Genomic DNA, 15,602 nt, shown 5'->3' on the forward strand with positions numbered 1-15,602 from the left:
TAAAGTGTAATGATGATGGTGAAGGAAGAATTGAGGGTAAAATCCACCTGAATAACAAACTGATGTTCTACAAACATTGATTTCAAAGAGAAGCAGACAAAGACTGTTCCCTACATTCTGATTCAAGCCCCAGAACCTCAATATTGAATAACCCCAGAGCTATTATGATGCTTTTGTATGCAACACATGATTTATTACTGCACCTTCTGTTGTACCACCAGAGCCTCAGAAGACAGCGTGCTCTTAAGAGAAACTCTCTGCAACAAACTCAGACTGTTTCTGTTCTTTTTTTCCCCCTATTAATCAGCTGTTTCAGAAACGATGAAACAGATTAATTTGCAGGCTATTTCCTACCTGGAGCTGCTGGCAATTTGACATTTTATCATCTTGATACAGTCACCCATTCATTTAGTCATTCATACTCAAAAAACAAGCACACGCTGCAAGATTTAGAAAACTGTTTATACACACAATTCTACATCAATTTGTTTTGTGTCACTATGTGCAATTATTCATAGATGCGTAAATATCATGAAAAAACTCCCAACAAAGCCAGATGTTGTTTACTGTCGCTACTGAAGTCAGAGTGTCGAAGCGTCATATGCCTGCTGGCAAACAAAGACGGCCTCCATGACTGACTTTGAAGGTTGACGGTAATATTGAACGAGCTGAACATCAAAGCTGATGCCTTTTTATCCCGTGTATCAGCCTGATTGATGATGAGGTTTTGTTTGTGCTGCAGAAGTTCAGACTTGATAGTTTATGCTGCTTATAGTCAAAGGGTTACATATAAAGGGGAATACATTTGAATGTATTTCCATTAGAAGGAAACGCGACTAAAAAGTGTAGATGTGCTGACCCATGGACATCTCAGGATGGGCCTCCACATCCGCTCCTCTGCCGAATGTTCGGATAAAAATAAAAGCTGCGCTGAGTGTTCCAGTCGGACGACGAGCAGCTCTCAGAAAACAGGCTTTCATGTGCTCAGGCTGACAGGCTTTTGATGTAAGTAGTAGAGTCTGAGATTAGGCTGAGAGGATATTGGGCTGGCCTTTAGAGAAAGAGAGAGGAGGAGAGTCAAACTCTTTTGCCTCTAAAATGTTGTTAAAAAAATAAATTTTAGACATAACCATCGTCGTGTCTGGTTATCTGAGAAACAAAGTACTTATAATCCAAAACTGCATGGTAAACATGTACCTGTCATGACTGTTCCAATACCACATCTGTCACAACAACACATAATCTGAATATGTAATGAAGTGAATTGTACAACTACAGAAATGAAGTCTATCGTAGCCTTCCACATAAACCATTGGTTTTAGAGTATTACTTTCCTAATCACAGTATGTGATTCCATCATTTTAAATGGAATACATAATTCTCTGTCTAATTCAAAGCCATGTGGAAGGCTGATAAAATCTTGAACCAGGGGTCAAATCAGACTCCCGATGAACATATAGTATCTTATTTGATTATGAAACTCTGCAATGAAATAATTGAATGAAAATGCCAATAAGAAGCCAAGTCTTGGGTTGGCCCGTAAGCAGGCTTTGACCAATCAAGCCTAAAAGCATTACTACAACTATTTCTGAGTGATTTAGCTTTATTTTCTGTAGGTCAAGCGTTTTTCATTTTTTCATTCTATCAGAGTTTAAACTACCTGAGCTCCAAAGCAGAAGAAAACCCATATGACAAAACTTTCAAATCAATCTTTAATGGCTTTTCTTGTTAATTTACATTCTTTAGTCCACACACAGCACCAATTTGAGGTTACCAGGATCCTATTACTACAGGATCAACAGGAATGCTTTTACATTGTCCAGTCTCTGCTTATGAGCCATCCATCTTTCCCAGAGGGAATGAAGGAATAAAACATCTTTCAAAGTTTGAATTCTTATTTCCCTTGTCATGGCATCTCTATTAGTGACAGGAACAGGATTGGGGAGAGCAAGCGTCTGGCTCTCTGACAGGAGGACACCCATATGCTGCTGTCATGTTCTCCGCCAATTAGGATTAATGGCAGTCATGACACTGCCTTACTCCTTAGCCTCATTCAGCCACTCTTAGGATCCCACTTAACCTTCAACCACGTCTCTGTACCCTGCACAAAAGAAAGAAGCTTGTGTGGAGACTGAAGTGTTGTGGAGATTTCTAGACAGCTGTCTTTCAAGACTGGCCAATACTTTTGTGGTCTCTCAGACCTGCCAGTGTTTGATCTTTGTTCCTGACATCAACACAAAAGGGTGAGTGGATTTAACTTTTTCATACACTTCTTCTGAAATCAGCTAAAGTTCAGGGCCTTGATGCCAGCTGACACGCGGTGTGTAGCATGTCGTGATTGCGGTAAACTTTGTTCGTTCAAGGCACGACCTTCTGGCCTCTCAATAATTAATGAGGCGGGAGAACTGAGGTGTGTTCTCTGAAAGACAAATTAGAAAGCACAGGTTGAACGAGCTCACTACAAAGGGCAGATGTAAAGAAGAAAACCAGAGGAATTAATTGCTGATTACGTCTCCACTAATATGGTTGTTAAGATCCTCAGATTTCATAAGCTTTACCCTTGAATCTAAAACACTAATACCCAGAGTTTGTGCGGGTGAGATATTCTCTCACACCAATTTGTAACAAGGCCTTTGTGTCCTTAGATCTGCCTCATGAAATGTAAGCTAGAGTAGCTTACCCTGTGAAATTAATTAAAGTAAACTCAAGGCTTTCAGAGTTTGAAATCTGACACCCTCTCAGCTCTCTTTTCAGCTTACTTTACATAAGACAAATTTCTGTAATACCCTCTGCCAATTTCACTTCTAGGTGTGTTTTGTCTGCCAGAACACTGAAACCAAGTTATAATCTGAATTAATAGATTTTTTTGGCCACTTGGGGCAGCAAAACAAGCTGTAAACGTAACAGTGACATTTCCCTATAAAGTTTTTTTTTTGCTAAGGTGTTAACACGTGGTTACCTTTTTACACATCTAGCAGATATGGAGCAACATTAACATTCATTTGGAGTTGTGTTAATTTCCAGCCATTAAATTTAAGTGCAATATTCAGTCTTCTTTTTAACTTCGTCTTGGTCCCCACCAACTCAGGTTGGTCAGGGCTTTTTTTGTTGTCTAAAAACAGTAAAGCTGTGGGCTGTAGAACCAAAACAGTTAAAAGATACTAAAATGCACCTTGGAGGTATGGGTAACAGGTCATCAACAATAATTCTCTCTCCGTTCACCCTATCGTGTTACACAGCCATTTGATCCATTGTTAATACAAAAATATTGATTAGTGAAGCTTTAACAATGAGACATTCAGCTGAGTATAGGACAGACTCTGTCAGCTCACTCTTTTATCAGTATAAAGATGCACATTGTCTGAAAGCAATCCAGATGAGTACACAAGTGCCTGAACTTGTGCTGAGCCTGACGTTAGCTTGTTTGTCTGGAAATTGATGTGAGGCAAAGGATGATCACCATGCAATCGGAGAAACACTCTGAGATTTGGTTAACAGATGACAAGAACAAATTCGACCGACACCTTGATTAATTGTTATAAATGCCCATGCAGGCAGCCACAGTCTAAGTTAGTTAATCTTGAAGCAGAGACAGGGATGGGAAGTCGGCAATAAAATTATGCACACCAGTGGTTTCAGTTCGCAGGGAATGTTTCCTTTACATTTCCATTTTTATTGCTGTCCATTCCAGGTCATTTCATGCGCAAAGCAAGATCAAGCCTAAACTAATTTATTGGAAGCTGTTTCACATTCTAAACATCCCCATTAGCTGCCAAACCCATCCACATAATAAAATATTGTTCAAAGGAAAATCTGTTTCTAATCTCATATTTAATTTAACACTAGAAACTTCATCACTTTGCATGTAAGCATCTTAATATGGCATCAACATATATCTCTATTTACTGTTTTCTTTCTTTGAAAATCAATAGAAGAAATGAGGCAGAGGACAACTAGAAAATGTCTGAAAAGTTGTGATGAAAACAGAAGCAAGCCGGGACCCCAAAAGTCATAAAGAAACATATTAAGATGCCACATTTATTCTGTCCTCTTTACTGGAAAGCTCACACAGAACGCCAAAGGCCTGAATGCGAAGTGATGAATAACTATAAATATTCAAATAGTGAAACTGCCTATTTCTTTAAATGAGAAATGCGTGGCATGGCCTGGGTGACTCACTTCTTCTCAAAGACAGAGAGATAAGTCTCTCAGCTTGTAGTTAAAAACACTGAGAGCTCGTGTCCTTCCCTCTGGCTAACGTGAAGTGAGAAAAAGGGATCGGAGGGAGGGGACTGGATGGGACGGATGACTCTTGTAGGGTTCGTCATCCTCGTGTGGGATTGCACAGTAAATGTCCCGGAGGATATTCATGTTTGATCAGTGTATCCATTACGTGCTCCGGCTGCTGACACTGATGTGTCGCATGTCCGATTGTGAGATAAAGAAGTCCTGTACTGTGAAGGTACATGATCAGGAAATGCAGTGTGTGTTTGTGAGAGGAATGTTTAAGGTAACACATGTACACATGCGCACAACACATATTTTCACCTCATGCATACAAACACATTCACCTTGTGTATACACCCATGTACCCCTCTGTTTCACACACACAACATACAATGGCTGTTTAACTCTGAAATTAATCCATATGTCTACAAAATAATTGGCTCTGGAGAAGCTCAGTGACATACCGACCAATTGCAGGGTTAGTTAGGTAAACTTCTGTAGCTGGTGAGCTAACCACTAGCGCTAATATTGCAACAGTGTTCTAAGCTTCTCGCTGTTACCATTATTTACTCTATTTACTTCCCTCTAAGATTTTGTTCACCATTCCACACCGTTTCATTCGGATAAAAAGTTATTAAAGATGAGCTAACAAGCTTGCTAATAGTCAATCAGCAAACTTGTTAGCTCACAAAAAGACATATCTGTACCATTTAAGGACCCATGACTGTCTGCAAACCATCGCTAATAAGCTACAATGATTTCCTCCCTTTTGGACTCTCTGGATTTTCCACAGCTTGCTATTGGTCAACATCACAAATTTGCTGGTCAAAAGTTCATAAAAGTTCTTTTTTCTGCAAATATCTAAGCCTTTAATGCATAGGGGGTCAGCACTGTGTTATGTAGTAAAACACATGAAAGTTGCACACCTATAGGATTACATCAATCCAACACACACTTCTCACACATCAGCTGATGATTGTGCAACAGGAGAATGCATATTTTGCATAAACACAAAACCTGAATTACACACACACACACACACACACACACACACACACACACACACACACACACAGAGGCTCACATACAGAGACTGACCGATGGCTGGTGAACTTGGCATATTTTGCATGAACACACACCCACACAAATATAAACACACACAAAAAATACCCACAAAAACAAACTGGAGGAGACCCTCGCCCCTCATCCCGGCCTCTGTCACAAATGCCTCTTGTCGTCAGGCTCTGTGTGACTCCCCTGAGTCGGTTGCCAGGCAACCGTGGCTGCATTAATATGCGCGGGAGAAAGGGAGCAGGGGATACCTCTTGCCTGTGGAGTGAAAGCAACCACAACAGCGTCAGTGTGAGGCGACGGGTTCCTTCACAGCACCCCCCCCCCCTCCCTTTCTCTCTCTCTCTCTCTCTCTCTCTCTCTCTTCCTCTCTCTTATAGCCGTCCAGCATTCACGCTCTGCTCAGTTAGTTAGGGACACATGCTCAGCCACTGGAGCGCAAGAAAAGGTATGTTAGGATACACATTATGTAGAGCAAGCAGGGGCTTCCACCACGTCAGCAGGGGTGCCTTTTTTCCTTTTTTATTTCATTATAAAACATTTAAAAACCAAGACATCAGCTAAACATGTTTTACATTGCTGAGCACTATAAAAGTTTGATAGAGGAGGTGAGCCTTTAATAAGGGTTGATAGGTTGTCTTGGCAGGAGAGATAAGGCTGAAAATCTTTTTTTTTTGTAAGCTTTGCGGGATAAAGACAAAGGAGGATGCAAGTACTCGCATGAAACAGCTTTGTTACCCTCCCACCCCCATCTGCCCATCATCTGACTCCATTCTTCAACTTGACATCACACAGACAAGAAGAAGAAGAAGAAGAAAAAGAAGAGGAGGAGGAGGAGGAGGAGGAGGAGGAGGAGAGAGAGGCAGAGGTGGGGAGGCAAACAAAACAGGCAGAGAAAGAGGAGGAAGAGCCGAGAGGAGGTGGACAGCACAGTTTCAGCTCTCACAAGGCTGAGGAGGAGAAAGTGATGGCAGCTAGAACTTGGCCACGAGTGAGATGAAATTCGGGGAGGAGACGCTGGAGCGCTGCAGGGTACGACATCCAACAAGAGCCCTGAAATTGGACCGCCTGGAAGACGAGCCAGCCCTCTCTGGATCCTGTGCCCCTCCACAGCCAAAGGATGAGAGGGGTCGACTTTCACCTTAGTTGCCAGGGATGTCTGTGCACTACGGAAAGACGTCCCCCTACAGCATGTCCAATGCTATGTTATTCCTGATGCTTTGCAAGGTAGGTCCCACAGTCATGCCACATCCAGAGCTTTTCCACTAAACTCATCATCATATGCAGAGCGTCTGTAAACTGTCAACAAATACTTCATGAATCTTTCACCATTTTTAAATGTCATGACAGGGTGTAGCTATGAATTTATTATGTGTCGTGATATATTCTTTATAAATGTGGGATATTTCCAGGCTCAGTTGTCTTTGTATGAATGATTAATTGAGGTATCAAGGACACCTTTCCTGCTGTACTCTGAGGGATAATATTAGCTATGGTGGTTATTTGTCCATACGTCCACATGCTCCCCTGCGAGTTGCTCCTCACGCATGTTGTTAACAAGTTTAAATGCTTCGCATGTCACAGCATCTCTTCAGCGCTTTGTACAAGGAACAATTAATTTAATGTCTGATAAGGTTCTGCACTCCAACAGTGTTTTCCCCAAGAGTGATGAAGCTTAAATTAATATAAAACAGAGCTTTCGTGAGGATGCTTTGGGCAGATCTGCCTCACTATCTGTCTATAAAAAGGATGAGAAGGAATGTCTCCGTGTAAATGACAAAACAAAAAACACAAAACCCTTCTTTTCTGTCAAATTTAAATCCCAAGTCTGTCAATTTCCAAGGCAACTTCTGGAACTTTTTTCTGAGGTCTTTAGCAGGATTTTTCTTTTTTTTTGATCAATAAAAAATGTCCTCTGCATATGCAATTCTCGTTCAATCCAAAATAGATCTGTCACTTTCCTCTGACTCACAGAACAATGAGTACAGGTTATGAAAAATGGGACACGCTCAGCATTATTGGTAGCATTTCATCTGATTTCACCAAAAACTGTGAAATCTCTTCATTTCAAAAGGTTTCCCTCCTCTTCTCCTTGCTTTTTTGTTTTCGCCACATATATGTATACATGTATGCATTGTTAGAAAGTATGGTTCTAAATGTGGTGCTCTGAATGTGTATGTGTTTGTGTCAGTGTGTGTTATGGGCGTCAACCTGTGTGCGTGTGTGTGTGTGTGTAGACGCTCGGGAGGGTTTGGGAGCTGTTTGCTTTAATTCCATTTTAAAACAATGCCAAAAGCGACTCTGCCTGCCAGACTCTGTTAGCATCTGGACTGGTTTGACATGCTCGTGATTATTCGAGTGGCAAAAGGTTTCACTCTCCACTGGTCTGATCTGAGGATGTTAGCTTCTGTTAGGTGTAGCTGAAGTGTCTTGATTTGTTGTCCCAGGTATGGCATTGCCCCTTTTCTCTCTCTGCCCCCCCCCCATCTCTCTCTTTCTCTGTCTGTCTGCTCTTTTTACACAAATACGCTCCTGGCTGTTGCTGTACGAGTGAAGAGCCAGGTGTGAGCTCACCCTGTAAGAGGGAGACACTTGAGGAGATGTTGTTCATGTTGAGGAGATGCTACGCGTATCATATTTGAATCCCGAATGCCCCTGGCAGTGACAGGCCTCCTCAGATTAACCACTGAGGGAAAAGTTAAGACATAAGAGTGTTGGAAATGTGCTCCTGAGTGACAACAGGAATCAATACTGAGATAACTAAATCCTCTTTACCTTGGAATAAGTCAAATGACTAATCAATATGCGGTGGCGAGGAGAAAACTGTGTTCTGTATCTTGGCTGGATTATTAATCTCTTCATTTGATGCGTGAAAGCCACAGTAGTGATTTTCCTTTCTGGCTTGTCCTGGGTTATGACAGCTCTGATCCTATCGTATCACGCACTGTCCAGCCTGAGTGTTGAACGGACAGAGGAAGTCATTATGGGTGGTTAATGATTATGGTGGATCGCAGGATGCCAGCACTGGCTGCCGCTCGGGACAGAACGCTCTCTGTTAAACACTGTACAGACTGGAGACGTGGAAGCACTGGGAGACTTCCAGAGGGTTTTCTGTGTGACATACAGCTGTACCCAGTGGTAAAGCTGTTTCCTCAGCACTCAGGTTTTGGCAGAGTCTGGACCCCCCCCCCCCACACCACCATTTCCACCACCACCATCGTCCTTCCTCCTCCTCCTCCTCTTCCATCTCCCCCAGGCACAATTTTTCCCCCCTTTTTTTTTTTTGCTGAGCGCTTGTTTATATCAGCAGCAAGCAGGCGTCTTCATGCATGAGGGCACATCCAGCGCGCCACACAAACACTCAGCCATTCAGGTTGAGGGAAGCCCTGTTTATGGTGAACCCCAGGAGAGGCAATCAAAGCCCATTGTTACAGATCAGAGGAGGAGGACGCACTTTAACACAGAAACAGAGCCTGATGGGGTTTTTATGTACGTCAAGAGCACAATGCATGTCGATAATTGGACACTGCTATCATTCAGAGTCAGTGTGTGGGATGTTAGCCTCTTAAAAGGACAGTCATTTTGATGCTCTTACCCTTATAAAACAGGCCTGAACAAAAGGCCTTTGACTTTTACAGTATGAAAGGCCTTTTATATGAACTTATTGGTTATCTATAAACACAAAACCCATTGCTTGATGGTGTTCCTTATAAATACTTTTGACTCATTAAATCTAACATTTCCACAGCAGCACTGGCCTTACAAATGTATTAAAATGTCCAACTTCATCTTGTTGTGATCACCTCAGTCAGTTTCATCTGTTTCTTTTCTGTCTCTTCTCTTTTCCATCTCCAAAGACAACACCTAGACTTTGATGTACTGCAGCCAATTCCTGGCATGTGATGATTTCTGCCAAGACCTTTTTTCTTTGCCAATCTGTCTGAGAACACAATCAGTGAGTCAAAGAAATGGGGGGAATGTGCTGCACTAGTGACATAAAATGTTTTACTTTGGCAGAGCTATTCATAAAGGTTACATAAATTTCAATTAAAGCAAAGTATGCCTGCAAATGAGCCTTGATAATGTGGGCTTTGAAAAGGTTAATTCCAGTACAGAATTCTGTGAAGTTTGACTCATCATTCATCATCAGAATGTTTAGGAAAGAAAATGTTTAGGTTTTATACGTTGAATTTTTGATCGTGTAGATGAACAATATCACATTTTTCTAAAGGGATGATCCCTCTTGAGATGATTTCGGTAACACGACTTGTCATAGCAGGATGTTCTTGTTCCAACTGATATCCCATGAAGTATTACCTCACATTAAAAAGCATTAAAAGAAAGTTCTGGATTGTTTTTTATTATCGCAAGTCCCATTAAGTACATCAGCCAAAAAGGCACGTTGTGTACCCAGGTAGCACTTCAGGTAACTTTTCTAAACTTTTGCTGGAGGTAAAAAGAGAAAAAAACAAAGTTTATCGTGCATCTAAGCTTTTACTTAGAGAAACAGTTCCCTGTTAGAAGCTTTATTTTTAGTCTGCATTAGCTAACATGCTTTACTGTTGGTAGTCGGCGTATAAAACCCATTGACCCGCAAAAGCAACGCTTTTCTCCTGAGAGGTGTTTGGGCGCCAACTTGCACAAGCTGCTAAAAACATACTGCTAGTTTCTAATACCACACCCCGGGCTACACAGATCAATACATGCACACACACACGCACACACACACACTCCTGAAGACTCGCATGTGTGCAGGCGTTCTCAGAACTTGTATCAGATCACAGCAGTTCCACAGCTGAAGAAATAAAACAGCTGAAAAGAGTCTAGTGCAGGAATTTCTGCCCCCCTCGCCCCTAAATTCTCTGTGCCATGGAGAGCTCCCCTTCCTCTCATGTCCAGCATGTCATTGAGGAGGTGAGCCAGAGTCTGTTTTCAGAAGAACACTGTTATCATGGTTACAAAACATTACAGTGTTTTATGTGAAGTGAAAATCCAGTGTACTGGAGCAGCACTACTTACATCACTCTATAACATATTCATAATAACCTGAAAAATAAATGAAGCATGGTATGGTAGTGTTAAACCTGTTAAACAGGAACTGAACAACATCTCAGCAGAAATTTCAAAATAAAGAGGAGAAAATAGGACAGGAAATATATCCCTGATTCTTTTTAAGATCGTTGTGAGCTACTCAAGAGCTTTTCATAATTTAGCCTCCCATTTGTAGTAAAAAAAACCCCAACAAAATATAGTTTATTTCAACTTACAATTTGCTGAAAATCTGTAGAATCCAAACGTACAGTACCGGAAAAAAAAGGAAAAGCTGTCGTAACAATAGATCAAACAGCTCCAAGTAATCCAACTCTGGTTTATATTGTGAAACTGCCAAAATGTCTGTCTTGTCTTCTTATCAAGGAACAGCACGCACTGTATGAAAACTGACAAAAAGCACAAATGCACCCTGCAGTATATGTGTTTTGAGGCCTGTATTCAGGAACTTTGAATGTATTTTAAACTGATTATTTATAAAGTGTTGCATCTGTATAACTGCGAATGCAAAAAAACTGAACTCACCCAGTAGTCTGGTTCTGCATTTCACATTAATGAAACGCTTTAATCTGTCGAACACCAGATTCTAAATCTCGTGTGTTCACTGACTTCCTTTTTTCGGCATTTAAACTCAGGAGATGACTATATTTTATTGAAGGAATGCAGCAAAGTAATTTATTTTTGATGGAAAATCTTTCTCATAGCCTTGAATAAAACATAGCTTTATACAGGCTTATAGGCAACAGCGCAACATGCAGGAAGCAGCAACACAGTAGACCCTGCACATCTGATCGTGGTCTGTGTGTTGTGGGGTGGTTGTGGGACAACTCTCGTCAATCCTCTGTCCATAGGTCAATTTTTTTTTTGGTCTTTCACACACAAAGCCACAGTAAGTTTTCTCTGGGGTGACCCGATAGCTGAGTGGTTAGGGCGCATACAATGTGAGCGCATATGCTCTGAGCAGGGAAGTCGCCGATTCAACTCCTGAGCGGCCCAACTCTCTGCTGCATGTCATTCCCCTCTCTCCCCCCTCATTTCCTGTCACTCTACACTATCCTATCTAATAAAAGGCACAAAATGCCCCCAAAATGACTTTATTAAAAACAAAAACAAAAACAAAAAAAAAAACCAACAAAAAAACAAACCTCTCTCTGAACTTAAAAGCAACAAGCATCCCACTTCCCTGCTGTTGTCTTTTCATCCCAGACACAGGCTCTTAAATCTGTTCATTTGTTCCCTGAGCCAGAACAGTTTTCCACATTTTTTCTTTCATTCAAATTCCCTAAAATAGATTTGGTATCAATCCTGATAATAATGCATTTGTGTCACTAAAATTGGCATTGCTGGGAAGCCTTCCATCAGCTCAATGTAATCCATTTCACTTTCACAGTATTTTCCAAAAAATGCATATTAGCATGGTGATCAAAGAAGAAAAAATATCACTTTCCTAATTACTTTTTAATTCTTGTATTACCTTACCGACCATCTCACCAACAGATAACTTTTTGTTGTTTTGCTGCCATTATCGCTGGCCAGCATACACTGTGCAAAGACCATCCTCAAAGACAAAAAATTAACCAGCTGCATTAACTAACACATGGATTTTTCTTCTCTCTCTTATCTACACACTCCAGATTGGTCTGAGACGAAAACTGCAGACTTTTCCAGGGAAAATGGTAAACACTGTCTACAGTGATGAGGAAAAGGGAATCCAAGACAAGGAAAGTAAGGAGGAGAGCATCTTGGCCATGTTGGGCATCATTGGGACCATCCTCAACTTGGTAGTCATCATCTTTGTCTACATCTACACCACCTTGTAGATCTCGAACCGGTATTGTACTTCACCAGCAGGCAGATCAGAGCTCATCTGTGCTGTAGCAGCGACAGTATGTTGACTGATATGGGGATGAGGATGGGAGGAGGAAGGATGAGGCCCTCCTTCTCAAGTGGTGAACTGGATCTAAGACTGTGTGATCGCCATATGGCGTCCATCCTGCATCACTTCAAACAACTGAGACTATGGGAAGCTGGCTTGTTCCTCTCCCTTTTCCAGGTAGAATTATATCCAGAATATGTGGACACTTTTCATCTGTACATAAATGCATGAAGCTAATGAGAGACACTCAAAGGATGCAGCTTTTACCTTTCACGGGAAAGACATGAAAGACTGCAGAGAGACACTTTAGGGGAAATATTTTTTAAATGTTCTTATTAAATGAGCTATGGAAGTGATTTCCTGATTGGGATGAAAGATGAAGATGTACAGAGAAAGCAAACACAGGTATCTTAATTGCTGTATATTAGATCTCAAAGATTCTCCCAGTTAAACACTACATACATCCAGTTACACAAGATTTAATTAGACATAGAAAATTGTTATTCAGCTTGATTTATGGTTTGTTTTTGTAATGTATTTTTCAGTACTTTCTGGAAAAGTTGACTTGGGAGGTGTTTTTCATTGAAGACTACATCACCTGACATTCACACAGTTCTAAGTTTTTTAATGTAAATTAACTGAAACAAGCAGGGGCATTATGTCAGCTTGAAATACTGAAGTGCATCCATAAATGGTTGCACTTGACTCTGTAATTGACATCGTGCTTGACATAAAATGGTGGAAGATCAGACGGATTAGTACAAAATGGCTTGATTATCATTTATTATTCATTTTTCAATGCATCACTCCAGCTTTTAAGCGTCATCAACACTGAAGTAAGATGCATCCATGTGTGAGAAAATGGTTTTAACATTTTGTCAAAGTGTCAGCCTCAGGAGGCTTCATCCAGCTGCAGCTATTTAACAGTGAGTTGCACCATATATGACTATAAAAACACTCACATTTACAAACATTTACATATGGGGCATCATTTGAGCACACTGAACTCTCCACACATAAATGTACATAGTTTGCTAAGCTTGAGAGCTTAACATAGTTTGTGTTTTTCAGCCATAGATCTCAGCTTGTACATCATTGACTCTTGTGCATAATGACTGTTTGCCTTAAAACATGAGGAAATGGCTATTTCCAGGATGTATAAAAATATCAGGTTAAACTTTGTGAAAGGTTTCACTTATTGTATATACATATAATACAATACCAATGTCATATTGTTTTTATTGATGAAAGATCATTTATTGGGTAATTTTATAACTGTACTCTGCTCTTGTCTTAAACAACATGCAAATGACACATGAGTTATTTCCAGACCTGGGCCAACTTTTCATTCTTATTCATGGTTGTTCTTTTCTGTGGTGTAAAACAGATGTGGGTTTTGCCACACTGGACAATACTGTGAATGTTGTGAAATTTACATGGTCACATCAATTTTTAAAGTAACTTTTGGTATTTTTCTCTCTGATTGACTGGACCGACGCTGTGTCATTGGTCCTTGATGTCTTACATTCCCATCCATCTGGGAGTTGAAGCAGGTTTGAATAAAGGCTAAATTTCTTTGACCCAGGACTGGAAATAAGGCAGATTTTTTGTATTTGAGGATAACTTAAGAAAGCATAGGAAAAAATGATTTCTGCATTCATGGGTTGACTAGAATCTGGGCCTGTATAGAGTACTTCAGCCTGTACGAATTAAATCAGGTCATGTGACAGTTTGAACTGAGCTGAACTTTGTGTTTTTAATAACTTCATTTGTAGGAGACCTGCAAGATGATTCACCTGTAACCATATTCTTTGTTAGGTATCAGTCAGTGCGTTTACATGCACACTAATATTCCACCATTATTCTGAATATGACAATATTCTGAAATTGACACAGGTCATGTAAACAGCATATTTCATTAGAATATTCCAAATCCAAACACAACTATTTTTAAACATTTTGAAAGTCTTGAATATCAACAGGTCTTTGGATATGTGCAAATATCGCAATGCTAACTTTTTAATTACAGTTAATTGGAGTATTCACAGCTGCATGGGCACAGATTATTAGTGGAATAATCATTTTCATTAGCCATGTAAACAGCTTAGTAGGAATATTGTCTTTTTAGGAATAAGGGCAAAAACTGGAATATTTTGTACATGTAAGTGTAGCGAGTGATAGATTTGCATTCAAGTTCAACATTTTGAGAAAATATTAAGTCAGTGTTGGCAAGAGACAAAGCGAACAAGCATATTTCCCAAAATGTTGAATCAATCCTTTTAAAGAAAGAAGCTAATCAGTAAGACATGAGAAGAACGATGTGCAGTACATAGAGAATGTAAGGTAATAGACAACAAGCTACATTATGTTTGTAAAATATTACATTTCTGTTTGTCAGTCAACAACCTCATGATTTCAGAAAGTGCCTGAGATCAAAGTGTCTCAACCTCACCAGTGGAGAAGTGAAGGAAAGGAAAACACAAAGCATTGGAACCAGTGAGAGCATCTTTGTAAGGCCACCTGTCACATGACCAGGAGAGCGGAGAGTGGATCCACTCCACTGCATTCATAATGGGACTGGACTCAATATAAAGTCAGCCTTTTTTATTTTCTGAGTGAGGCGCCTCAACTTGTTTTTACAGAACAAGGAAAATGAAAGCTTAGTAAGCACATGGACAAGTCTCACGAATGTATTCATATCTGATGTAAAAGTCGATTATTCCTGTTATTCTTATTGTTTACTTATCTTTCCTGAAGCTACGTAATCTGAACTCTTCTTATGATTTATTTATGTGTATGCTAAATCTATTTAATATCATTGAATAGTCTCGGTGACAAATGGAAGGGTTAAAAGTTTTCCAGCTTGCAGTTTTGTTACAAACATTAAATAAATACATCTTAAAACTGATTTGATTGGGATGTATTGTCTTGGTGTAGAGGGATGGAGATCCGTGGTGAAATATTCAGTTTTATGTAACACCACTCGAGCATCGGTGCACATCATCTGCATTCATTAAATGCAATATACATCAATTTTGAAAGACTCTTTCAGTGTCATGAATTCTGAGATAGAAAGCGTTTAGTGCAAATGGAAACTGTTCACTCAAAAGCAGTGAGAAAAAAATCTTTGAAAATCCATATCCTCCTGCATCTGACAGCTCTGTGAGATTACAACAGAGCCTTGAAGAAGAAGAAGAAGAACAAGATGATGGAGGAAGAAATCAAGCCCTTGAAGAGTCTACAGTGTTACATCCCACGAGACGTATTTTGCTGTCTTGCTGCAAATCAATCTGAAAGATGTAGAGAAAAGGATGGAGCACAAAGCTTGCAGGACAAAGACACAGAAAAAAACAAATTGCTCTTCACAAATTTATTTTTA

The 15,602-nt window shown here is 40.2% G+C and overlaps 1 protein-coding gene across 1 annotated transcript; it reads left to right on the forward strand.

Annotated features, from left to right (window-relative positions):
- Window positions 1–5,725: 5,725 nt before the first annotated feature.
- Window positions 5,726–15,131, forward strand: tunar (TCL1 upstream neural differentiation-associated RNA). The gene is made up of 2 exons (XM_071498936.1): window positions 5,726–6,525; window positions 11,982–15,131. Exons 1-2 carry the CDS (start codon window positions 6,454–6,456, stop codon window positions 12,165–12,167), a joined length of 258 nt encoding a protein of 85 aa, XP_071355037.1. The 5' UTR covers window positions 5,726–6,453; the 3' UTR covers window positions 12,168–15,131.
- Window positions 15,132–15,602: the final 471 nt, after the last annotated feature.

This window comes from Trachinotus anak, unplaced genomic scaffold (genome assembly GCF_046630095.1).
Source record: "Trachinotus anak isolate AG129_WGS33_773 ecotype Australia unplaced genomic scaffold, CSIRO_AGI_Tana_v1 ptg000015l, whole genome shotgun sequence".
NCBI lineage: Eukaryota > Metazoa > Chordata > Actinopteri > Carangiformes > Carangidae > Trachinotus > Trachinotus anak.

Coding starts and splice junctions, on each gene's coding strand:
- tunar (XM_071498936.1), top strand. CDS start 6,454: ATGTCTGTGCACTACGGAAAGACGTCCCCCTACAGCATGTCCAATGCT. Junction 6,526..11,981: donor TATTCCTGATGCTTTGCAAG/GTAGGTCCCACA, acceptor TACACACTCCAG/ATTGGTCTGAGACGAAAACT.